The sequence below is a fragment of the Adiantum capillus-veneris genome, chromosome 30, assembly GCF_014529385.1.
Source record: "Adiantum capillus-veneris isolate H3 chromosome 30, ASM1452938v2, whole genome shotgun sequence".
Lineage (NCBI taxonomy): Eukaryota > Viridiplantae > Streptophyta > Polypodiopsida > Polypodiales > Pteridaceae > Adiantum > Adiantum capillus-veneris.
Window position 1 is genome coordinate 73,471,060 of NC_140960.1, and position 25,895 is coordinate 73,496,954.

Sequence of the window (25,895 nt, forward strand, 5' to 3'; positions counted from 1 at the left end):
AGGTGTATGGCTATGGAGTCTTTGAGCTTCTCGTTGCGCATGTGACTTGATTTACACTAATCAGTGCTTAATTCTTTCTCACTATGCCTCTCTCATGCTTTCTATGATTGTTAATGATGCATTGATTAGTTACATTGTAACTAATTAGTGGTTAATCTTGCTCTTATCTTGGGTGATTTCCCTCTATTCTTTGTTTGTGCATGTAAGTTTGATTGGAGTGTGGATGCTCAATAGATCTATGTGTGTGCACTTGTGATTAGTGTGTTGCATGATGGGATTAGTGATGTGTGAATTTTTGCAATTGTTGGTGTGCGTGATTGGGTTGATTTGAGGCAAAGAGAAGTGGATGTGGAGATTGCCATACATTGTGGCTTAGCTCCTACATAGGCCAAGAAGCTCATCTCATAGAGTCACCAATTGCGTTGCCATGATTAGCTCACAAACCAGTGAGTGTTTCCATGTTCTAGCCGTGTAGCTCATCACTGTGGATTGGCAATTATTGTTGATCATTGGAGCTATGCTATGGCGGTACACCCAACATTTGGTGCCGTTGTCGAGGAGCCTACGCTAGTGTAATTATGACATAATCGGATTGGTTTTCTCACTAATTTTCCTTGTGTGTTTGTTGATTTGTGGATTTTGGATGCGTGTGCATATGACATCGTAATCAATTTCCCTTCATTTGGTACCATATCTTGCTAGTTGTGTGCCTATACACTCTAATTTCACACTAATCCCTTGCTAATTTCACTAATTTTCACTAACTTACACACTAATTTTCTATTAATAATTGGACTAACATTTTGTGCTTATGCTTTGATATTTGTCTAATTAGAGGCTTGGATTGTATATAACAATGCCGGTTTGTACTAATCACTTAACAATTTGTTGATTTTGGAATGCAAGATCATAGCTTTGAAATAGACGAAATTGGCTTACACATTGTGTAATTGGCGATTAGATGGTGCAACTGGATTCAAATATTTTGTGTTATGCCTAGTCGTTATCAAATTGATGATTTTGAGCTTTTGATTTTGTGCATTTGCATGCCGTGCTAATGCCGAAATTTTCATAGAATCAAATGTGAAAAATTGATGGTTTCATGTTCTAATGTACATTGTGAATTTGCCTAATTGAATGCTTGAATGATCAATTGCAATTGTGTGCTCTAAAATCAAGTGCGTGTCCACTCTAATTGAGTGTGTTTGCCTAATTTTAGGTATGTGTGCATTATTTTGCCCTTGTGTGTGCAACTAAAAATCAATGTGTGCATAATGGTTTTGCAAATGTGATGATTGATTTGTGGTGTGGTCATGCCCACTTAGAGATTTATGTGATCAATTTACAATTTTGACATTATATTCACTTGTGTGTGTGCATATGAAAATTGGTAAAAATTGCCAATTATTAGTGTGTGTGTGTGCACCTAAAAAGTGCTTAATGTGCATGATTAAATCAGTTTTTGATTGCAAAGATGTGTGTAATGGTTAATTGCTGCGTTTTTGAGCTCACTTGGATTGCGTCAATTTTTGACCTAAAATTGTTGGTTTAATTGCCTATTTTTGATTTTTATTGTCAAAATAAATTGGTAGCTGAATTGATGTGATTGTGATAATTAAGTTTCGATTTGGCTACACTATTCCTCTGTGTGTGGAGAATGTTTTAAATTTCTTTTGCTAATTTTACTAATTTTTTGATTTTTTGCTAACTTTTGCACTAATTTCCAATGAATTCCGTAGAATTCCAATATCTTGTGAGTTGCTTTATGTGCATTATTACGGCATGATTTGACGCGCTTTTGTGTCCTAATTGGTCGAGTTTTGTGGGTTTTGCTAATTTCGAGGGTCGAGTCGAGGATTTGACCATAACTAGTATTTTTGACAAAAATTGCTATTTTTGGTATGCTTATGCGTGTCAAAAGAGTTTGAATGCAATTGTCAATGATTTTTTGAGATTTATGAAATTTTCTAGAAATTTTTGGAATTTTATGGTTTTTGGGGTGATTCTTAACATTTTTGACTAATTTTTGAGCTAATTTGGGTATTAAAAAAAAAAGAAAAATCAATTCCAGCTCAAGCCGGCCTGTGTTTCCAAGCCTTGATGTGCGCTCTGGCATGCTTTTGATGCTTGATGTGAATTTGACATTAAAATTCTAGCTTGATTGACAAAATCAAATTTTTGCGAATGTCGTGAGAATTGCCGGCTATGGTTATTGAGGTTTAAAATAGAGTAAAAATGAAAAGCCCCCCTCCACCATCCAAAAGTGCAATGAATAGCTCTCTCTCTACCCTGTAGACTTCCTCTCCCTCTCCTTTTCTCTCACACTTACATGCTTGATCCTATCCCCTTGTCGGCAATACGCACTATCACACCCATTCCACTTCCCATTTTCTTCAATGCAAGACAGCGCGTTGGGGAAATGGAGAAGAGTCAAATCGATTGTGCATATGATGGTCACTGCAAATTCGAGAGTTTTAGTACCACACATTACTAGAGTGCTCAGCTTTTGGTCACATCCGAACTTGCTTCTCTCACATTTTTAGCCATGACTTAGACCTACACACTTTCCTCTCCCAGCCACAGTGTGGGCTCTCCATTGCGACTCTCATCACCACAATTTTGGAGCATCGAGAGTCACTCATCATCCATACACATACTACATCACATGTAAGTGTGGTCCCATAGGTCATATTTGACCTTCGAGGAAGATAATAAAATCTATCTATCTATCTATCTATCTCTCCAATTAATACCTCTCTCTCTCTCTCTCTCTCTCTCTCTCTCTCTCTCTTCAAAAGTGCAATGAATAGCTCTCTCTCCCCTCCTCTTCACTCTGTCTCTACCCTATCCACTTCCTCTCTCTCTCTCTCTCTCTCTCTCTCTCTCTCTCTCTCTCTCTCTTCCTTTGGAGAAAACAACAATGAATAGCTCACACACTCATACTCTGTGTGTGTGTGTGTGTGCCTTTTAGGCGCATGGAATAAGTCATACTGTCTTTCTCTCTCCTTCCACTTGCTCCCACAATGCCATAATGAGGCTGTTTTTTGTCAATTCTCAACTCTCTCTCTCTCTCTCTCTCTCTCTCTCTCTCTCTCTCTCTCTCTCCCCCCTCATGCCCGACCGTGCCTGCCCCTTGATAAGGTCCCACTCTCTCCCTACACACACTAATGCAAGTGGGCTTCACCCCCCCGCCCCCCTCCCTCTCTCTCTCTCTCTCTCTCTCTCTCTCTCTTCCTTTGGAGAAAACAACAATGAATAGCTCACACACTCATACCCCCCCCCCCCCTCTCTCCCTCTCTCTTTCTCTCTCTCTGCGTTGCATGTGAATAAGCGACATCACCACACACACACACACACACACACACACACACACACACACACACACACACACACACACTCCCTCGCCGATGCCATTCAATTTTTGATTGCAAATTTGATGTGTATAATGGTTAATTCTTGCGTTTTTTGAGCTCACTTGGATTGCGTCAATTTTTGACCTAAAATTGTTGATTTGATTGCTTAGTTTTGATTTTTATTGTCAAAGGTAATTGGTAATTGAATTGATGTGATTGTGATAATTGAGTTTTGATTTGGCTACACTATTCCTCTGTGTGGAGATTTTTTTAATAAAAAAATTTAACTAATTTTTGGATTTTTTGCATTAATTTTCAATGAATTTTGTAAAAGTATAATATATCTTGCAAGTTGCTTTATGTGCATATTTATGGGATGATTTGGAGCTCTTTTGTGCCCTAATTGGTTGAGTTTTTGTGGGTTTCGCTAATTTCGAGGGTCGAGTCGATGATTTTATCGTAATTAGTATTTTTGACAAAAATTGCTATTTTTGGTATGCTTATGCGTGTTGAAACAGTTTTAATGTGGATGGCGATGATTTTTTGAGATTTATGGAATTTTCTAAGATTTTTGAAATTTTATGGTTTTCCGGGTGATTTTTAACTTTTTTGACTAATTTTTGAGCTAATTTGGGCATTTTTGGGTATTTAAAAAATATGAATTGAAAAAATGGTTCCAGCTCAAGCCAGCTTCTCGAGCCTCAATGTGCGCTCCGGCATGCTTTTGATGCTTGATGCGGATTTGACGTTAAGATTCTAGCGTGATTGACAAAATCGAATTTTTGCGAATATGGTGAATCGCATGCTATGGTTATTAAGGTTTAAAATAGAGTAAAAAAAAAGCCCCACTCCCCCATCCAAAAGTGCAATGAATAGCTCTCTCTCTCTCTCCGCTATCCACTTCCTCTCCCTCTCTTTTTCTCTCTACAATTAATAACTCTATGTCTTGTTGGGTTTCCAAGCCCAAGAGGTGACTAGCTCGTGGGAGAGCACTGCTTATCAGATGCAGGCAGGTTCAGTTGGAGTTTTAGTTTGCATGGAAGCCTCTTTTGGCTTTATATTGTAAGGTTTGTTTTTACACAACATCAATAAAGAAGAATAGCATGTCCTTTTTGTTTTTGCTTTACCGAATTCTCTCTCGCTCTCGGTTCTCTCCAAGCCGAGCTCCTCAACATGGCTCTTCTTCCCCATGCATCCTCCATAGGCCTCCAACCTATCATCTCTCTCTCTCTCTCTCTCTCTCTCTCTCTCTCTCTCTCTCTCTCTCTCTCTCTCTTCGTTTGGAAAAACAACGATGAATAGCTTACACACTCATACTCTCTCTCTCTCTCTCTCTCTCTCTCTCTCTCTCTCTCTCTCTCTCTCTTTGCCTTTTAGGCGCATGGAATAAATCCTACTCTCTTTCTGTCTCCTTCCAGTTGATCCCACAATGCCATAACGAGGCTTTTTTTGCCAACTCTCTCTCTCTCTCTCTCTCTCTCTCTCTCTCTCTCTCTCTCTCTCTCTCTCTCTCTTTCTTTTGGTCGCTCTCTGTGCGTTGCAGTTGAAGCCACCACGTCACCACACACACACACACACACACACACACTCCCTCACCGACGCCATTCAATTTTTGATTGCAAATTTGATGTGTGTAATGGTTAATTGCTACGTTTTTGAGTTCACTTGGATTGCGTCAATTTTTGACCTAAGATTGTTGGTTTAATTGCCTATTTCTCATTTTTATTGTCAAAATTAATTGGTAATTGAATCGATGTGATTGTGATAGTTGAGTTTTGATTTGGATGCACTATTCCTTTGTGTACGGAGAATTTGTTGAATTTTTTTAACTAATTTTGTTAAACTTTTCAAAATTTTGCTAGTTTTTGCATTAATTTCCAATGAATTTTGCAAAACTCTAATATCTTGTGAGTTGCTTTATGTGCATAATTATGACATTATTTGGAGCGCTTTTGTGTCCTAATTGGTCGAGTTTTGTGGGTTTCGCTAATTTCGAGGGTCGAGTCGATGATTTTATCATAATTTGTATTTCGACAAAAATGTTATTTTTGGTATCCTTATGCATGTCAAAAGAGTTTGAATGCAATTGGCAATGATTTTTTGAGGTTTACAGAATTTTCTAGGATTGTATTTGAAATTTTAGGGTTTTTCGGGTGATTTTTAACATTTTTGACTAATTTTGGAGCTAATTTGGATATTTTTGGGTTTTTAAAAAGATTATTTCTTAAAGTGCTCTAGTAGGAAATGTACGGAGTTGGGAGATGCTTCGTCATGGGGTTGAATATGGATGAGTCAAGTTCGAAGAACCGGGTCATGAACGTCTCTTCCAAAGTTTGCATGTAGTGTGAAGGCAGAAACATGAGCCGGGCGTACAACCTGATGATGTATTTGTTGGGAATCTTTGTCTTTAGCTTCCAGCATAACCCTCTTGACTCCTTCCAAAAATACCTGCCAAGGATGTTCTGCAACCTCTATGTCTTCAAATGTTGTAATGCAGGTGATTATTATCTTTGAAACTTTTACCAGGATTTGGCAGGCCAAGTCCAAAACATCCTTCATCTGATTGAGGACTCCTTTTAGATTGTTGATCACATATTTATTTGTTGGTGAAAATTTTCTTCTGGGCTTCATGAGGACAGGGTAGTTCAACATCGTTGGTCTTTTACTTTGCCAGTTGTAGAAATTATCCTAGGATCACCTCTATTGATTGGAAAATAAGTCGGATTGATCCTGAGATGTTGGACGCATTTTTGTAGTAGGTTTCATTAATTGGTCGCTTCACAAACCACTTCTTTCTCCACAGGGCTTGGTTGTCGATTATTGTCTGGATTTGAGTTGCCATTACAGGGACATCCCTGTAATCCCCCTTGCTATTCTGCTCGAGACTAGGCATTATTTTCCTTTTCCATACAAGAGCCCTTGTCTCATTAACGATAGTGCAATCATATTGTGCCCATGGTTCTTGACCACCTTGTCACGTATGATTATCACAAGTGCAGCTGACTCAAGAACTTTGAGTTTGTATTGCATGTACTCTTTGTGAGAAAAATCACACACTTATAAGATCCACCTTCGAATCTCTTCTCGACCATCTGTATGATCTTCTTCATCATGTAATGTTGCCTTTGTAGCTGTGCTTGGCAGCTCTACACGGGGAAGATCCATACCTATTTTCTCTTGCCAATGACTTTCCAATGTAGTTTGCTGAGTCCTTATGGCACTCAATTCCAATTTTTTTTGTTGCAAAGCGAGGGCATGAGCTCTGTTTTGAGCATCCAACTCTTATTTTTCTTTGGTAGCTATTTTTGTAGATCTACAATTTCATCCTCTTTTTGTTTTTGGATGGCTTTATGCCTAGCTCTCGTGACTTGCATGTCATACTGCTCTTTAGCTAGGGCCGCCTTGAGATCTTTCAACTCTTGCATGGTTGCAATTGGTGTTACTGAAGTAGAAGTAGGGGTTGGGGTGTCTTGCATTGTTAGAAGCTATGTAAGCGTTTTGCTGACAACCCCAAAAGATTCCCAAGATTTGCATTCTTTTGTTGTTCCTTTTCTAGATCTTCCTCTAAGGGTTACTCCACTTGTAAGTTTGTGTTAGCTTCATTATAAGCTTGAGCTTCTTGGTAGAAATGTGCATCATTCATTTGCTCCCTTTGTAGCTCAGCTTGAAGCTCTTTTTGGGCGCCTTGCAAGTCTGCAATCTTTTGTTGTAGCTCTTGGTTGAGTTTATATGCTTTAGTTACCTCTTCTTTGGTGTCCTCCAGCTCTCGATCTAGCTCTACTCCTTGTCGGTTATGGAAGGCTCTTTGACATTGAAACTGTAGTTTGATTTGTTCCAAATGGTTCATCAATGTCAAATGAGTCTATCAATCGTCTTCCTTATTTGACAATGTCCTGTGATTGGGGCAACCTCGGCTTTGATTGTGTCCTTTGAGGTTGGTTGGAGGTGCCCTCTTCTTGTTTTTCTCTGGCCGTTTCTTTCATTTCATTATCCCCTTGTATTTGTGATCTTTTCCTTTGCCTTTACTTTGTCAGCCTCTTGACCTGCTGGTGGTGTCGGAAAAACTTGCCCCGTTGTTGGCTCGGCATCTCTATAGTCTGCTCAAATATGTCTCTTTTTGCTTTTTGATCAACGGATTCTTGAGTAGAAGGAGGAGTGGTCGGTCGATTCATTGTTGAAGGGATATTTTTAGTATAAATTTCTAGAGGGTTTACACCACCCTCCTCTACTGTCTCTTTCTTTAGATGATTCCTATCCGCCTCTTGGGACTTAGTGGATTTGTCGGATGATTCGGGATCATTGACATGTTGTCGCTTGGACTCTTGTTGTACCCTGTATTCTGCCTTACGCTTGAGATCTTCTCTAATCCTTTGTCATATTTTTCGAGCAGCTTCTAAATTTTCTTTAGCCGCACGTCTCTTGTATTCCTTAATCTGCTCAAGTTGCTATGCTTTTCTTTGTTCTAGCAACTTATTTTGGTCGTTTTCTCCTTCATCATCAGCATCAGCTCCTAGCTCCCTCTTTTCTTTTTTTCTCTTTCTACAGAGCTCCTCTTTTAGTTGTTGGGATTCTTCCATTGATCTATGTGCTTGAGAGATAGGGATCTGGTCTCTATGTTTACCTGATTGTCTCCTTAAGCTGCCTTGGGGGAGGGTATATTCCTTTTCTCCTTCCTTGTCCTTTTCCTTCTCTTTCTCCTTGTCATTTGAGTATTTTTATTTAGATGGGGTATCCTCACTCAACTTTACATCCAACTCCGTCTCCTCACTATCAGACTTCTTTCTTCTTGAGCTTTTCCTAGTCACTTTCTTTTTTGGAGGCTATATTGCCACTAGTTTGGCTGTGTGTTTGTATTTTTAGGTCTCTGCAGGTGGTGGCTCTTTTATCATTCCTAGGGCTTGGTAGGATATCCTTGTTAACACTGGTCCACCGTTCATGTATGTTTTGTTCCGATCGTTGTGGTTCAGGTTTGTCTTCACTAGAATTTCTAATAGGTAGGTGCCTAGATTGCACTTTATTTTTATCATTCCTAGGGCTTGGTAGGATATCCTTGTTAACACTGGTCCACCGTTCGTGTATGTTTTGTTCCGATCGTTGTGGTTCAGGTTTGTCTTCACTAGAATTTCTAATAGGTAAGTGCCTAGATTGCACTTTATGGTTCTTCTCTCTCATAGCCCTATTGTCATTACCACTCCAATGTGAAGGTTTAGTTTTGTGTATCTTGGTGGCTTTTGAACCTTTAGGTGCTGGGCAATCAGGCGGAGGGGTAGTTCAGTCTTTGAGTATACTAGGTATTTGTAGGTGAATTTGTGACCTTGTTGCTTCACAAATGCTTTTTCATTATCAACAACCTTTGTCTTCAGAAGCAAGTTATGGTTTCTAGGTGGTAAGTGCAATGCTTGATTGATCATGTCCGAAGTGATTGTGGCTTGACCTTTGCTCCATCTTTATCAGTCAAGATTGCTTCTCCATTGTATTGGATGGAGGACATCAACTCATGGGCCCACTAGAAGTCCCTTCCCCATGGCTGTAGTTTAAAGAATGTATCCATCTGAAGGCACCTTGATCCTTCAATCACTTCCTGCTATCGGTGCAAATTCCAAGATTCCTTTGAAAATATGGTGGTATTTATCTTAGTGCCATCGGCCGCTTCAAACCTTCCAATGAAAATATTTGATGGGATTTGCATCTGCTCCTCATCGGAAACATGTGCTTTCTCATTTGATGATATCTCTATGACCTGGTAGGGTGGGACTTCCCACTGCTTCTTGGGTCATTTGCGAGGCATTCTATGATTAAATATTCCAGAAATTAGTTATCGAAGTCGGCCAATAAGTTGTCGAGAAACGTCGAAAAATGCAAATTTTGACCATAAACTGAAAAATGAGTACAACTTGATTAAAACAAGCCCAAATTGATCCAGCTTTCATTAGTGCATCTAGACTAGCTACATGCACTAGAACAAGCTACTACAAGTCAGATCTGGTTTAGGGGGTCATTGATCGTAATCCATGTTCAACAACATTTTGAACTTCTCGTGATACCATCTGATTGAGCATGAGTTAGGGATGCTATGGCTCACTTCTTTTTGTATTTAGATTATGGATTGGTTTTATGCCAAATTTTGAACTTTTTCTTAAACTTAGAGATTTTTTGCATTTTGGCAAGGATTTTGAATTCGAAATGACGTGAAATTCTAGGGTTAGGTTAAACTTGGTGTAGGGGATCAAGTGATGTGGTTTTTGCTTGGTCAGCCTTCGAGGAGTCATGGATCACGATCCATGTTGGCCAGCCTTTTTGGATGAAACTTTGGGTACTTGTTTCTCTAGTCTATCCCGACATACTAATGAAGTTCTTTTCAAATCTGAACAAGTTTTTGTCTTCTTTTTCCAGTTTCCCAAGTTATGGTCTAATTTGGTCCAAGTTTGCCATAAATGTTTTTGGATGACGCTTTATACCCTTAATTATGGTCAATATGTCTAACATTTGACTTTGTTGATGACTTGGAGTTGAATTTGTACCCCAATCTCAGCTGCTTAATGAGTTGTATCTCATTTGGAGCTTGTTTGGACACTTTGAACACTCTAGCAAGTTAGAGCCCATTCTTAAGAAAATTTTAGCATTTCTTTGATCAAACAGGTTACTAAAGCTTACTTTCATCGGGGTGCTACCATTTAATGAGCCTTGAAAAGCGAGCGAGGGATACAAAGCGAGCAAGACAAATAAGTTGGAGATATCTTGTAGTTGAAATCCTAGTAATACTCGACTACGCTTAACTTTATTTTTATTCCATGTGTGTATACAAACTGTGTACACTCCATTTTCTTTTTTTGCTTATTCCTCAACACCATGCAGGAAATTTACTAAGCATTTTCAGTTCTAGGTTATATTTATCCCCACTCTCTCCTTAAGTTAGTACTTACCACACACTTTTTATTGATTAGCTCCAAGAGCGTGTTATTGAAGTGAGAAGAAACCAAAGAGTCCCATAAAATTTATCATTAGTAAAATGGCCATAGTCATCCGAAGGCCAACCCATAAACTACCTATATACCTGCACAACAATCATGACATTCTTGCCATATGTTTAAGGCATAAACATCCATTACTTCTTTGTCATTGAAACCATAAACATAAAGATTTTCAAAATAAGAAAGATTATAATTACAATCTTCTACAGAGACACACATATAATCCACTCACACTTCTCATACATAGATCATGACTAGAGAGAGAGAGAGTGTTCAAACATGAAAAATGACACTCTAAAATAACTAATGCACAAAAGCAAACTTTTCCAGTTCTCATTAAGGAAACAACCAAAAAGAATACTCTTCAAATTTCTTAGTGACTCAACACCTAAAGTTTGCCGACTAAAAGTGAGAGAATCTGGTTTGATTTGACTCATTGCAAAGAGCTTTTGACTGCAAAAAAGTACACATAAATAACTTGGTTTTTCATTAAACATCATGATCTCCATACACCACCTAGGTTAAGTGGAAATAGAGAAAGAGGGAGAGGGAGGGGGGGAGAGTAGGTTGTTGTGGATAGATAGTACAAAAAAAGTAAGTTGCCAAATAGGATATAGATGATAGATAAAAAGAAAAACATGCTTAAATCGCTAGCATATGTTTTCCATACAAGGCCTAAAACATCTAGTTCTATATAGGATGAAGTTGATAGCTAAAAGGTGAAACTAGCTTAAGCAGCCACTAGCACACGTCTTCCATGCAAGGCTTGGAATAAATCTATATTTGAGAGAGCAGCTTGATGCATAAATGCATGAACATTTGCATCCAATCCAAGAGTCCTTAAAAATACAAAGTATATATGCTTGCATGGAATATAAGTACTTGCCTTTGCATCCCGTCTCACAAAGTCCTCACATGTACACCGTGGAAATTGACTTATTGTGATGGAATATGAAATCCCACGTGCTTTTGATCCCTCTGATTCCAAGAAGAAAACGTGCACTTCGTTTGGGACTATTATACTCTCTCTAAGAAAAGTTGCATGCATTTTAGTTGCCAAGCCAATCTTATCCTTGAAATCTTTGGTGAGTTTGCTTCTCCACTTGACCATTCTACCATCCCTCTTTTGTGGCCGTGCTGCACTTGCAGGAGGTTGAGATCGAAAGCTTTCTACAACTGCACCTTCTTGAGAGCCATCATCCAAAAAAAAGCCTGACTTTCGCAATAAACTTGTCTCTTCTAAAGATAGAAACATTCCCTTTGAGATGGGCTACACCCCAGGTGCAAGACCTGGTGGAAAAATAAAAGATCCATGCACATTCCAAGCATGTTGTACATTGCTATTGCAAAACCAAATGACCTGCTCATGTGTGCCACCTAGGTATCTTCTTCTTCCCTTGAAGCAAGGGGCAGGAACACCATGCAATGTTGTTCCCCCATTTATGTTGATCTCAACCCCACACCTCTCACCTACATCAACAAGAAAAATTTAAGACCATAGAGGAAAGGTTAGCGACCAAAAATGATAGATTCAATGTTGTATTTCTAACCCGTCTCCTTGATTAACCCAAAACAACTCACTTTAGCCTTAGGAGGTGCTCTCCTAATGGCCCAAGTGGTCTCTGCAAATTCAGACTCCTTTACTTGCTGTACTTTGAAGCTTGGACATTGTGGAATAGCTCTAGAGGTTGTGATGGTATTATATTCAGGTCTATGACTGTCAGTCTCATGAATCGGAGTTGAGTGATCCAACTTTCTTTTTGGACGCAAACTTACTTGCTCCATGGGCTGTCTCATATACTCCGAAGAGGCAAGGCCTAATGCATCCATTGTAGAAGCAGTCAAGTCAATAACCTTCTTCTCAATAGCTCGAGTTGTGTGTCCTTCCATTAGCCTTTCAACTAGTTGTTTCAAGTCCGGACCAGTACCATGATATTTTCCATCCATAAAAGACTTATATTTTGCACTTTGTTGCACTGCTAAGCATAGGTCAATAGCGGTAGCCTCATACAATGAGACATACTTTGTTGCTCCATGTGCAACACAAATACTTGCATGTTTGGATTCAGATAGGTTAGTTGATGGTACAAATCCCAAATCCTTGTGCTGTGTAAGAAACCGATCAATCCAATGTGATGCTCGTGCATCCCACCATGCAAGCCATAGCTGTAAGCTTTGTAGTTGTCCCTCAATAATGTGGTTGTCAGTCCAATAGTTTTGTATAGCTTGCTTACATCGTTCCTTCTCCATCTCAGTAGGTGCACTTCTCCACTACTTGCACATATACTTGTGCTCTTCTTGAAAGGCTGTCTTAATGCACTTCTTAGTGTGATCCACCATATTTGTCTCCCAGTGAAACTTGCAAGACCTCTCTTTCTCCTCCACCTTATTATTTGGACCACCAAAGTAGATTGTGCACACTGCAATTCAATTTTGCTGAGCCTCATCTGACATGAAACCTCTCAATTGAGGAAGTGGAAAACCATTTTGCACCATTTGGTTGTTTAACATTTTCCAAAATTGAACCTGAGCATGGTGATCTTGCACCTTAAACTCACAAGTTGCGATTGTGAATAACTCACGTACATGTGGATCATATACATGGGCTCCCATTGTGCACCACCCCTTCACCCGATGCACATGATCAAAATGCACCCATTGGCCCTCCAATGAGCCACCTGCTTGCATTCAATTAACAAGATCCACTCCTGAACCTGGACACTTAGATGACATCTTAAACACATGTGGCTGGCTATCATCACCAAGTTGATCAGGAAAAAGAACACTTTGGATAAATGGATATATGCATCTTTGTTTTAGTCTCAAAATAGCATCCAGCCCACTGTCCCCTTGAAGAAAATCTTTTCTAGCAGCCTGGATGGACCTTCTGATTCAAGCTTTTTGAGAGATGGGAGTAATTTGATCTAGCACTTTGTGCAAGTCTTGTGAGAAGCACCATCCTCATGAATCAACAGCTCCATGATCAAGTGCCTTGTGACTGAGACTTCAATTTGCTTGCATGTGCTAAAAGGCTCAATGGTTGCCCGTGTGAACACCTTATTGTGAACAACCTCCTCCACCCGTTTTGATAACCCCTTTGCCATTGGATGATTATGAAAGCCCATGTGTATGGCACATCTTGTTGTGCCATCTCTATCTCGAGGGATACAGTAGTATATGAATGCTTGACAAGTTTTGATACATTCTGGTGATTCACCACAGTGCTTACAAAGAAGAACTCCATTTTCTTTGTTCAATGGTCCAACGGGTGGCGCAGATTGAATCTTGCCTTTCCACTGAGTCTCATTCACTGCTCCAAACATATCTACACAAGCACAATCAATGTTATAACACCTTAAGTGTCCACAACACCTACTTATTCTCACTATTCCTTTAAGGGCATCAACAAAGATGGTCTTGTATGTTGTCCAAACATGTCCATCAAGCCTTTGTTCCATGCCTTTCATGTTAGAACCATCTTTGCAAGGTGGAAGCTCAAACAAACAGTAGCCATCATATTCAAGCGGAAGCTCATCAAGTTTTTGACTAACTTGTGCTGAAGAAAGAGCAACATGAAGAGAGCTAAACATTGGAAGCTTCTAAAGACTTGAAAGAATGCTAATCTCTTTTTCTACTAATTTTTGTACTTGTCGCTTTTCTAGCTTGTAAACTCCTCCATTGTTATCATGAAGCTTATACCCATGAATTCCATCCTCTAATGAAACTATAGAAAGAGATACAACTACATCATCTATAGAAGTTGTTTCAGATAGAATAATGTCTTGGTCTACAAGTTGAAAATACTCCTTTAGAGCAGTGAGACTAATATCACACATCTCTGTGTCATATCTAATTGAGAGAACTCTTTCTTCATATGTAATAAGAACTGAGTGAGGCATTGTAAGAGTGAAGCATCCAGAGACAAATGTAGAGCTCAGGACAAGATATGTTCGCTTTTAATATCCAAAGCCAGATCCATAGAAATCATTTTCTTGAGCCTTGAGAAAATGTCGAGAAAAAGGTTGGCATTAGTAATAAATGGGATGGCATTTAAAAAGTTCGTGCAATCATCTGTTTGATAGGGACGAACCAGGATCTGTTCGTGCAATCATCTATTTGATAAAAGAACACAATCCACGAGGAAAGTAAAAGCTTTTGTCACAATTTATGAGGAAAGTAGCTTTTGATTTATGTTCACTTAAATTTTAAAACATTTCCTTTTGGTCTATGGTCATTAAAGTTTTAAAGCATTTTTTTGTGAATATCAATTTTAATTTTTAACTAATTTTGATTTTTAAATAATATTGTGCAGAAGTCGTGCTCTTGGCAAAAGCTCACCATTTTTGGTTGTAGCTAAATAAAGAACTGAACTTTGTTTTTGCACTCTCCAAGAACTGCTCGCAGGGGCTCTCCAAGAACTGCTCACCGGGGTCTGTGTTATTGCATTTGGAGACGCTATTCTAACAAGGCCGGTGAGGAGAAATGAATCATTTTGTTTTCATCTGCTCACCAAGGGTTTCATTGTTGCATTTGGAAAAGCAAATCTCAGAGCGCCGGTGAGAGAGGGGACTTTATTTTGCTCACCAAGGGTTTTGTGCTTGCATTTGGAAACGCTTTCATGGCAGTGCTGGTGAGACATGAGTGTGGAGTTAAAAGCTTTGAAATTTGAGGTTTTGAGGTTTTGAGTCCTCACCATAGCTTTGAGGTTTGCGTTTGGAAACGCAACTTGGAGAAGCTAGGTGAGGAGAGAAGAGGTGGACAGATTTTCGCTCAAGGGTTTGACGTTTCACTCAACAAGGCTTTAACGTTTCACTCAGTAAGCTGTGGGAATTTCACTCACCAAGGCTTTGATGTTTGCGTTTGGAAACGCAACTTGGAGAAGCCAGGTGAGGAGAAGCTTTGGAAACGCCAGGTGAGGAGAAGGTGTGGGAAAATCTTTGGCAGTTCGCAAACTTCCGCCTATTCGCAGTTCAAGATTTTTGCATTTCGTTGATTTTCTCACTCAAGCAGCTCGCAGATTTCTGCAGATTTCGCAGTTTAGCAATTTGCAGATTTTCGCAGTCCAACAGATTTGTGCAGTCCAGCAGTTTTTCATAGATTTCTGTAGTCCAGCAGTTCGCAGAATTTTACAGTCCAGCAGTTCGCAGATTTTCATAGCTTGCAGATTTTTACAGTTCGCAAATTTTTACAGCTCGCAGATTTTTCAACAGTTTAGCAAATCTTCGCAGTCCCAAGTAGTTCCAAGTCCGCAGGTAAAATCTATTTAATGGTTAGGCTAAATGAGAATGAGAGAGAGAGAGAGAGAGAGAGAGAGAGAGAGAGAGAGAGAGAGAGAGAGAGAGAGAGAGAGAGAGAGAGAGAGAGAGAGAGAGAGAGAGAGAGAGAGAGAGGAGAGAATGGGATCGTTAAAAATGAAATGACTTGGGCAATGACTTGGTGGGAGTCGGCAATGACTTGGGGGAGTCGGCAATGGCTTGGGCTACATGGTCCCTCTAACTGCTTTCCATTGCATTGCTTATTATGACAATGGCTGCCGAGTCCCTTTTGACCTTTTGCTTATCAACCCACAACAATAACTGAGAGAGAGGGAGGAGATTACTTCGTATTGCCGGCTGTCCTCTCAGTGACCAAAGGCAAGGGAGAATGGCTCTAAGTTAATCTTTTGTATTTTGCACATGCAACTTTACTGCACTTTATCCTTTTCTAAGCTGTGGTGTCCAAAGTAGCCAAAAGTTTCTCGCAACAAATTGTGTGCTCACCATGGGGTTGCATCTTGCGTTTCCAAACGCAAGTTTGAAGCCTCTGGTGAAGCAATGAATTCATATAAATGACATCAGTGAGAAAGATTTGAAGCAATGTGGTTTCAACTCAAAGCTTATGATTGCAGGTTTGCAATGGGAAAATCTGCAAAGAGGAAGACAACAAAGTCAACATCCGCTGAGCAAAGTCCCAACAAAAGTTTAAAGAAGAAACTGGCTTTTGTATCAGTTGAAGTTGAAGAGATTGATGTTGACACAAACCCTTTACCTCAACCAACAAATGTCGTGCAGGACAAAGATATAAACTCTGAAGCTATAGAGGATGATGATGAAGATGGAAACAATGCTCTTATAGCAAGTAATATCCAGCTGGCTGCAGGTGGTGATGTTATTGGTCGTTGTAGGGTATTGCTAGCTGATAGGTGTCCTCGCATACCTCTATGCAGGTTACTGCCACATGCCAAAGTAAGAGGTCTCCGAAAAGATGTAAGTTCACTTAAAATTGCATTTGCTACAGAGAACTATATGCCAGAGAAGGGAACGTTTGTTGTCTCCACTTGTCTTTGCAATGGGGAAGAAACCTTGGTAACAGATATCATTAAGGCTTCTTGGGATCCTATGTGGCTGGAAGCAGATATGGAGTTTGAAAAAGAGGTATCCTTAAAAGGAGAGCTGAAATTTATGTCAAAGAAAATGTTTTATGTGTGGGAGGGGAATCACAGGACAAAGGCTTGGATGGAAGTTATAACCGAACTTTTTAAAGAGGATAAATCAAGACATGTTCCAGAGATATCCCTTCTTGCTTCTTTGCAACGCATGAACGTGTAAGTTACCTTTTTTTTGTAATTTTGATTGTGCATTGTTCTCTCAAAGGTTTAATTAATAACTTATCATATCCTTCTTTATGCAATAGGCTAAATGAGCATGCAGTGATTAAACCATTGCTTCGAGATGTGCTAATTAACACCAACAACATATGTGGGAGTGATACAAAAGAGTATATTGAGTCTCTAAAAGAGGAGGAGAATAAGTTAGTCAAAGGTTGCAGAAGCAAAGAGTCATGGTTTCCATTTTCGAGAGGTTACTTGGCAAGGCTTGTGTTTCAGGTACTTAATTAAACTTTTTTTGTATAGATAGATTTGGTATATGAAATTATAACTTTTATTTGTAAGCTATGTAAAGGTTGAATATAACAAGGAAGTTGCATCGGCAACGGAAACAATTGAAAGAACTATGCTAGAAGAACAAAGGGAGGATACGTTACGAAAGGAGAAGTCAAAGATTCAGAAACGAATTTCGGATAGAATTGGCAAGGTGTGTTTATTTTCACAAAACAAGTAATTGAGTTTATATTTCCTTTTGAGAATTTAGGTATATATAATTAAACTTCTGTCAGGTTTTACTTTGCATACATCCCAAACTGGGTGAGCAATGGAAAAAGACTTTGTTTGATTTGCAATTTGAGGGTAAAGATTCATATGTGACATTGGAGAAACTTAGAATGCTTGCAACTTCTGATTTACAATATGAAAAAAGAGTTAGAATTTTGAAACTATTAGAAGCTCCAAGAATTACAAGGGAGCAATACTTGATACCTACAAGAGAAGCTGATTTTAAAGGGTAAGTCAATTTATCATTTAGAAGTATTGGAAGACATTGGTATGTCTAAATACTAAATTCATGTTTTTGCATGTTAATTTGTGACAGTTGGTTGGTGAGAGAAATCTTTTTGGATAGGGTTGAAAGCGTGGCCATGTCCTTACTTGAATCTTCACTTGAAAGCATGGAGGAGCCACCGACAATGCCATTAGACCCTACTTTAAGAAAGTACTTTGATGGAGTGAAGTTGGAAGCCCGTAAGTATATGTTTCAAATGTTGAGAATTAGAGATGCAAGAGGGGATCTCAAATCAGGAAAAAGTGGTAATGAGACAAAGGAGAATAAGTCCATGGAACTTGAAAAAGCGGCACAACGTGTTGTTTTTAGGTAAATTGAATGCTCTTTGCTTTGATTGTTTTTTATGTCCATTGATGTGAATGTTTTTTTTAAGTATATGTGTCTATTTTAGGTTTTTTAAACACCTTGTTGTCAAGAAGTTGCTTGGTGAAATACCAAGTGTTTGCAAGGCATGGTGTAAAGTGGGTGACTCTCCTCTATGCATGTTTCCTTCTACCATGCAAGGATTGAGTAAATGGGAGATAGAAAACTGTCCATGGTGGATAGACTTTCCTTCGGGGAATCGTTTGGAGGAGGAGATTGATATGTATGAATTGCATGCTGGTAAGAGATCCACAGCTTCTACGGCTACTTTGGACAAAGAGGCTACAAAGAAAGCATCAAAGAAAGACATCGCTACCAAATCAAGAGGTTAGTCTTTTCTCCTAAATACAACCATTTTATACAAGTGTTACAAGCTTTTGTGTTCTCTTTGAATGTGTGTCGTTTTATGGGTTTTCTGTATATTAGGTTATGGTGAGAAAGACATTCATACTCAAGAGATTGCAGAAATTCTTGTAGAAAGTGATAATGTATTAGGTGAGTTTTTTTATATAAAAAGAATGATATCTTTGTGTGCTCTTTTGATTTCCTAAAGAGTATTTATGTGTGTGTGTGTGTAACTTGCAGAAGACTCAACTCTTGCAAAGGAATTTGTGACATATATTCACAATGGGCCATCAAAGATAGAATCTTATAGAGACACATGTTTTGAATCTATTTTTGGATGTTGTGTTGGTGATTATATTGAAATGGGTAGAGATTTTGAGAAAGGAAGAAAGAATGAGGCATATGGGAAGATGCATGAGTTTTTTAGCTTGCATGCTTATAAAGACCATCATTATCATCATGGAGGGAAAAAAGTGAAATGGGCAGCAGGACTTGTTTTGATAGACTTTCCCACAACTATGGTGGGAATAGATGTTGGTGAGGAGGTTCCTTTGTGGGATATGTTGACAGAGGCTCATGTACGCTATGGTATCTCCATAGGGGCTGCTAGTCTTGCTGATGATGGTTGGTTGGCCATGATTAGCCCATTGGATGGTAATCCTACTTACAATGAATTTTTATTAAAATATTTTATTTTTGTTCTTTTCTTTTTTGAAAATTTTGTGGTTGAAACTTGTAGGTCCTTGCCTCACTTGGATTGAAAAGTATGCATATTGTCAAGGTCTAGTCGTGGCAAGAAGAGTGGTGATGGGAAGCAAAATACCATATGGAGGTTGCAAACAAGGAGAAAACACTCGCAGTGTGAGTAATTGCATAACAATTGATAATACCAAGCTCTAAAAGTAATGGTTTGATGATTTAGTACTAAAACTTTTCTATTGTGATGTGCATGATAGGTACGATGCAGCATACTCATATTTGCTCATCGAATGGGTTACTATCCAACTTTGTATTTTGAGGATAGTAAAGCTCTTTTCAAAGGTAATTCATTGCAAAGTGATGATGATTTTTGTGCTCATTACATGCCTGAAAGCAAGAAGACACAACATCCACAATCCCCTAGATTGATTCGTGGAGCAGTTCAAAAGAGTAGGAGCTTCATGGCTTGTGTCCTACTCACTTGTTGTTATCTAGGGGGTTTAGTGATTGACATGGGTTGTGGTACGGCACCACTATCACATGCATCCATGATATTGGGATATACATGCTTTGCTTTTGACAATGATGCATCAATCATCAAGGATTTTGTGGAACCTATTAAGCTATCAAGTGAGAAGAGGCCAATTGCATCAAAGGAAAAAGAACGTACAAGAGGAGTGGAGGAGTTTGTGGTCAAATAGCTTGGAAATCCTTTTTTGATGGATGTCTAGTAAGTTTTACATTGGGTGTCTCTTAGACCTATGCTGCTTACTTTGGATGCTTACTTGCATGGATATTTGACTTATAAGTAACCTCTTGGTACTTTCTTTATTTTGTTTTTAGTCTTGAGATGGTGGATTGTGTGCCATAGACATGATGATGTTCTTTGTGGCCTTCTTTTGAAGTTAGCTAGTCCTTTTATAATGTAGTTAGTAGCTATAGTATAAATAATGTAGCTAGTCCTTTTATAATGTAGTTAGTAGCTATAGTATAAATAAGATTGATTTTTAGTCAATGTTCTTTCTTTATGTATGTTTGTTTATCAATGTGTATGTCATGAAAAGTTACTTTTTTCTTTGTGCCTTTGTTAAGCTTCAAGATAGGTATCATTGTGGATATAACATTGATTGTTATTGGTGGGAACACTTTCCCAGTACGCTTCCTTTTTATGCAGAGCTAGAGGCACAAAGAATGGCGGAAAATGACTCATTTGATGATGATTTTGTTGCTACTCCAAGGAGGGAAAGAAGAAAGTGTGATTTTGTTGATGATGAGTGTGAGGAGGATAAATAATTTTACAACTTGAAAACATTTATCTGGATGTTTGCTTTGATAGCATCTTATTGTAGTGCTCGCTAATTATGCTTTGATTTTAAAGGGTATGTAAGGTGTTATTATCGATTTTGAAAAACCAATTGTTGTCTCTTATGAATGGTAACCATGTGTTTGTGGAAGAAGCAATTTATGTAAAGTGTGGTTGTTAATATGGAGAGTGTGGTTGTTAATATGTCCTTCTCAAGCAATATGTCTACTTTGGTGTCTTTTCCATAGTATGGTCTCTTTGGTCTTAAATCTTTGTGTTTTTTTTAACATTAGAATCATGCTTTCTATTCTAATCTCTTTGGTTTTTCATCAGTTTCTCTTTGTTGTTTAGTTTGTTTGTTACACACTCTCTCTAGTCATGATCTACATATGAGAAGTATGAGCGGATTATTTGTGTGTCTCTGTAGAAGATTGTAATTATAATCCTTCTCATGTCAGAAATATTTTTGTTTATGGTTTAATGAAAAAAAAGTCATGGATATTTATGGCTTAAACATATGGCAAGCATGGTAAGTACTAAACATATGGTAAGTACTAACTTAAGGAGAAAATGGAGATAAATTTATTCCAAAATTAAAAATGCTTAGTAAATTCTCTACATAATGTTGAGGAATGATAAAAATAAAGTTAAGCGTAGTCGAATATTACTAGGATTTCAGCTACAAGATATCTCCAACTCATTTGTCTCGCTCGCTTTGTATCCCTCGCTCGCTTTTCAAGGCTCGTTAAATGGTAGCACCCCTTTCATCGGCTTTGTACTCTATCCACTGGATTTAGTCTCCTTGACCCATGAAGCCCTTTAAGATGAGAAAACAACACAAAACCACTTGTTCAAAATCATCGACTTTGTACTCTGTCCATTGACTTTACTCTCCTTGACCCATGAAGCCCTTTAAGATGAGAAAACTAACACATTTTAATACTTTAATTCACTGCAACCCTTTTGCACTGGATTTTTGGCCATATTGTTCCAAGGGTTCATGGATTGCAATCCATGTTCTGACACCATTTTGGACTAAACTTACAAATTTACTTTGAAGAAACTTCCCCAAGCTATTGGTGCACCTTTGATTGGATTTGGATCAAATTTTTCCTGTCATGGGTGAAAAGGACCATTTGCAAACTGAAATCCCTATTTCTCTTGGTTTCTGCTGATTGCATTGTCCATTCTAGGCCAAACTTGAATGAGACATTCCCCAATGTAGCTTAAAACTTTTTGTGTTGATAAATCCTAGTTTGGCCATGTTGAGTATCATGGATCGCGATCCATGTTCTGTAATATTTTAGATCTGGGATTGTAGGAGTGCACTGGTGATTTTATTAGCAAACTTTTGTCCAACTTCTTTTTGCAAATGGGGTTGGGGGGTCATGGATCACGATCCATGTTCCACACACTTTTCATAATGTGGTTATATGGCTTGAATCTGCACAGTGAGAGGATGACTGATGTACTTCTTTTTGGATTTGGCTTTGGTTAGACCCCCCAAAGGACCTCTAAAAGTCTATAAAAATCCCAATCCGGATTTGATTTATACGATTTTTTGTGGAAGGTCACACTTAGTACAATATTCAAATTCGCTTGAAGTCCTTCAAGCCAAATAGAATGTACAATAGAGAATAAAATGAGAGAGAGAATGTGATAAAGAATAACGAATAAATTAATCCAATTTCTATATCACAAAACTTTGGGGTTCCAAAAAGTCTACAAGTGTCTTGAAAGTTTTTAATAAATCCTAATGGCTCTGACATAATGCACCCGGTAATATCCATTGTGACATCCTACCACCAATGGAGTAGCCATCCCATTCTTTGAGTATATTAGATGGGTGATCCCAATAATTCTTTTTGATGTTTGGTTGAAACATTTCTTTATTAGCGTGTGAGTCATACCATTGTTGAGTAAGGGATCGGTTAGTTACATGTACTCTCATTTCACTGTGAACTATTGCCTTCTTGTACACAAAGTAGTCATCAAAGTAAGAAGATTTTGGAAACCCATCCGGTGTGTCCCACCCCTCTGAGCTGTGTATATTCACACAATCTACAAGGCACTAGGGTCTGTTATAAGCATTATATAAAAATTTTACATGGCAAGGATTGTGCATTAGCGACTTTCCAAATAAGTCAAAGAATAACTTCCAAGGTACCGAGCTAAAGGAATGTTGGTCGTTGGTTTGGCATTGACGGCCCCATACATTGAACATAACAACGTTGAAATATCCCATAGCCATTACTAAGGGTAGTATGTTTCTATCTATCCATGTTTTCTTTGTGGGTCTCAAGGTAAGTTCATAAGCATTTATGTACAACATTTGGTTAGTGATAGCAATCTCCTTCCCCATCTTGGATTGTATCCACTCAATACTCCCAATGGGCCAGCATTTATGTTCAGGTGGTTTAAACTCGAGGTTTTCTGTAGCGTAATGATACCAAGCTCGGAATGTATTTTGTACAATAAAATCCGTGGACATTAACCTTTTCTTCTGTTAATTGAGTCAACGTCAGTTAACAGAAGCTGCTAAAGACCGAAGACGTACGGATGCACATCGACGATGAATACAAAGAAGCAGTAGAGATTGGAATTAGACATTTTTCACATTTTCCCAAAATGTTCATGTATTGTAAATTCTCGATTTATTTCAAGACATTGTAATATCTTAATGTGTTACGGGCTCAATAAGAGTTCCAAGATGTAAAGCATAGATCACTTAGTGTACCTGGTTTGCAGATACAATAAGTGTGAAGCCTCAAAGGTCTTGGGCGCCGGACATTACACATTTTAGACCTTGGCTAAGGTATAAAAGCCAACTTTGTAAAGTTTATGATTAAGTTTTGGATAATAGAAACACAATGTGAGCTAAAGCGCTCACTTTTCTCCTTCTCGCGCTTCCTACTCCCTCCCCGGTTGTCACATTGCAATCGTGTCTGTTGCATTGCAACCGTAGGTAAGAGCTCTACGTATTTACGTAAGCATTTCACAGTATTTTGTAGCTTTTGGCGTCGCCGATCCGCGGCCTAATTTCATCATAAGTAGGAATTTACATTTCAAAATCAAAAACTAAGTATAGACAGAATATTGGGGCATCATTGCTAAGCATTTAGATGCATTCTGGGTCGAAAACAACTAGGTCAAAAATCCATTGCTGTTAATAATTGCAATTTTTGTATAAAGTGGAATTTGAGACCATAAGCATGTGTGCTTACGTCTTATAAACATGTCCTAGAAGTTTTGTTATGTTTGGATGCAATTTGATGCTATAACGGATGTGATTTGTTCGCCGATGAGCGATTGGCTTTTGGTGATTTCAGTCACTTGAGTGTAGCTTGAGTTCGATGCGAGTTGTTTGTTGTTTTACAAGAGATTGACAACCTCTTGTAGCCTCTATGCACTAGTCGAGTTAGCTTCGTCCTACAGATTGACAATTATATTCGTGGTTCTCGCTATGTCTACAATAAGATAGAAGTGAGGTTAGACAACCGTCCCACATTTGGCGCCATTGCCGGGGACGAATAGACCTAAACTAGGGAAGACATGAGCGCCTTGTGTAGTTGTTCATTAACTTCCTCTAGGTTCACCTAGAGTTAAACTTTCGCTTAAAAACCGCATAGCTTAAGAGTGTCATCTTTTGTTGTGTAGAGGTAGCTTGGAAGTAGATTGTACTTGCTAAGTATCTTTTAGGATTGTAGGACTGGATTAGATTAGGATGTTGAGAATGATTGATGGATGAGACAAGTGTTAAGATAAGACTTAAAAAACCATAAAAAACAAAAAACAAGTCTTTGCGGACACTTTCTACAACCCCATTGCAATAGAATTTATGAGTAGGGTAAGTAGAATCCGAGGTGAGATCTCAAATCATTGCTCACTCCAATGAATCACTTGTGAGTTTTTTATGTGAAGTTACAGAATTTCAGGTCTACGGCTTGAAACAACACCAAAAGACTGTCAACTAGTGAATCTGATTGGAGATTATGCTTTAAAAGTTGTATGAACCAGTGGGGTAAGCTTAAGGACGTATTTAAAGTAAATTATCAAGAGTTTGCAAAAACTCAGATTATTTACTTTTTCTTGACATTTTAAGCCAAATTAAATTTTGACTTGACAGAGAGGCTTAAAATAGATCATAAAAAGACTGTCCACTCATAGTTAAAAAAAGTGTTAATTTTGGGCCAAAAGTAAATAATCATGATTATTTACTTTTAGCTCAAAAGTGACCAAGGTTTATACCAGTGACTCTATGCATAATTACAAACATCTTTTGTGAAGGCTCATAGAGTTGGATCACAAAATAGACCAAAACTTCGCAAAAACTAAAATCAGTACTGATTGTCAAGAAATTGTGTCCGACTTGATGAATCTTGTTCAAATTAAGTTTTGACTTGACTGCAAGGCTTAAAACATGTCATAAAAAAACTGTCCAGTGAAAAAAAAAAATGTTCATTTTAGGTCAAAAATAAATAATCACATTTTTTGCATTTGGCTCAAAATGGATCAAGATTGATACCAGAGACTCTATGCATGATTACAAACATCTTTTGTGAAGGCTCATAGAGTTTGGATCACAAAATATGCCAAAAACTTGATGAAAAACTGAAATTTGTACTGAATGTCGAGAACTTGAGTGTGACTTTGTAAATCTTGTTCAAATTCAGTGAAACTTGACTCAGAGGCTTATATTGAAGTGTTAACACTAGAATGGTAACTGGACACTTTTATGTCCTTGGACACTTTTGTGTCCTGTTAAGTGACCATTTTGCTTGAATTATTTGAAGAGTATGAAAATGAATTGTAGGTGGTATATATCCACAAAGTTGCCTTATGAGCTGAAAAAAACTTAGCATTTTTTTTGGAGTATCGGTCTCACCATTAACCTTACTCTTGCACAACATTTTTGAACCTAAACTGTGTGAAAAAACGGGTCCTGTTTTTGGCTTTTTTTCAATTTTTGGCAACTATACCACTCTAAACTTCATGTTTGTGAGGTTTAGATGGCTAGAGGTTAGGCCTTCATAGTTCTCAACATGTTTTGATGCTTGTAGGGAGAGCTAAGTGTTAAAATTGAAAGTTATGACCAATTTACAAGAATTGCATAATCCAGTTTTTTGGCCAAAATTAGCACTTTTATGATTTTTTTGGTGACTTTCTTGATATTCAAATTCAATTTTGATTGTGTAAGTGTAATGTATAACATAAAGCTAATCTTCCTTGAGTTTTGGGGGACCTAATATGCTATATAGCATAGTATATGATGGTGGTTGAGTTTTTTGATTGCTGAAGAATACAATACATTTTAGAGTAGCAAGTATAACTTTCTCAATATTGCTAGTTTCTTAGGCCAATTGTGTGTATTTTGTAGGTAATAACCATATCTAATCATAGACTACAAACTTGGCTAGATATTGAG

General features: G+C 38.2%; 1 protein-coding gene and 3 pseudogenes across 1 annotated transcript; 2 read left to right on the plus strand and 2 right to left on the minus strand.

Moving 5' to 3' along the window:
* Positions 1-11,520: 11,520 nt before the first annotated feature.
* On the minus strand, positions 11,521-12,574 carry LOC147418201 (uncharacterized; annotated as a pseudogene).
* Positions 12,575-13,248: 674 nt separating this feature from the next.
* LOC147418202 (uncharacterized) lies at positions 13,249-14,160 on the minus strand (annotated as a pseudogene).
* A 782-nt stretch (positions 14,161-14,942) lies between these two features.
* On the plus strand, positions 14,943-19,263 carry LOC147418203 (uncharacterized; the record flags this gene model as incomplete). The annotated part of the gene is made up of 15 exons (XM_086507078.1): positions 14,943-14,954; positions 15,003-15,236; positions 15,352-15,497; positions 16,212-16,462; positions 16,601-16,907; positions 16,997-17,113; positions 17,313-17,397; positions 17,480-17,507; positions 17,643-17,703; positions 17,791-17,943; positions 18,020-18,069; positions 18,152-18,225; positions 18,369-18,450; positions 18,550-18,618; positions 19,208-19,263. Coding segments are annotated over exons 1-15 (1,725 nt in total), but the record flags the coding sequence as incomplete, so codon positions are not given.
* A 12-nt stretch (positions 19,264-19,275) lies between these two features.
* On the plus strand, positions 19,276-20,460 carry LOC147418204 (uncharacterized; annotated as a pseudogene).
* The last annotated feature ends 5,435 nt before the right edge of the window (positions 20,461-25,895 follow it).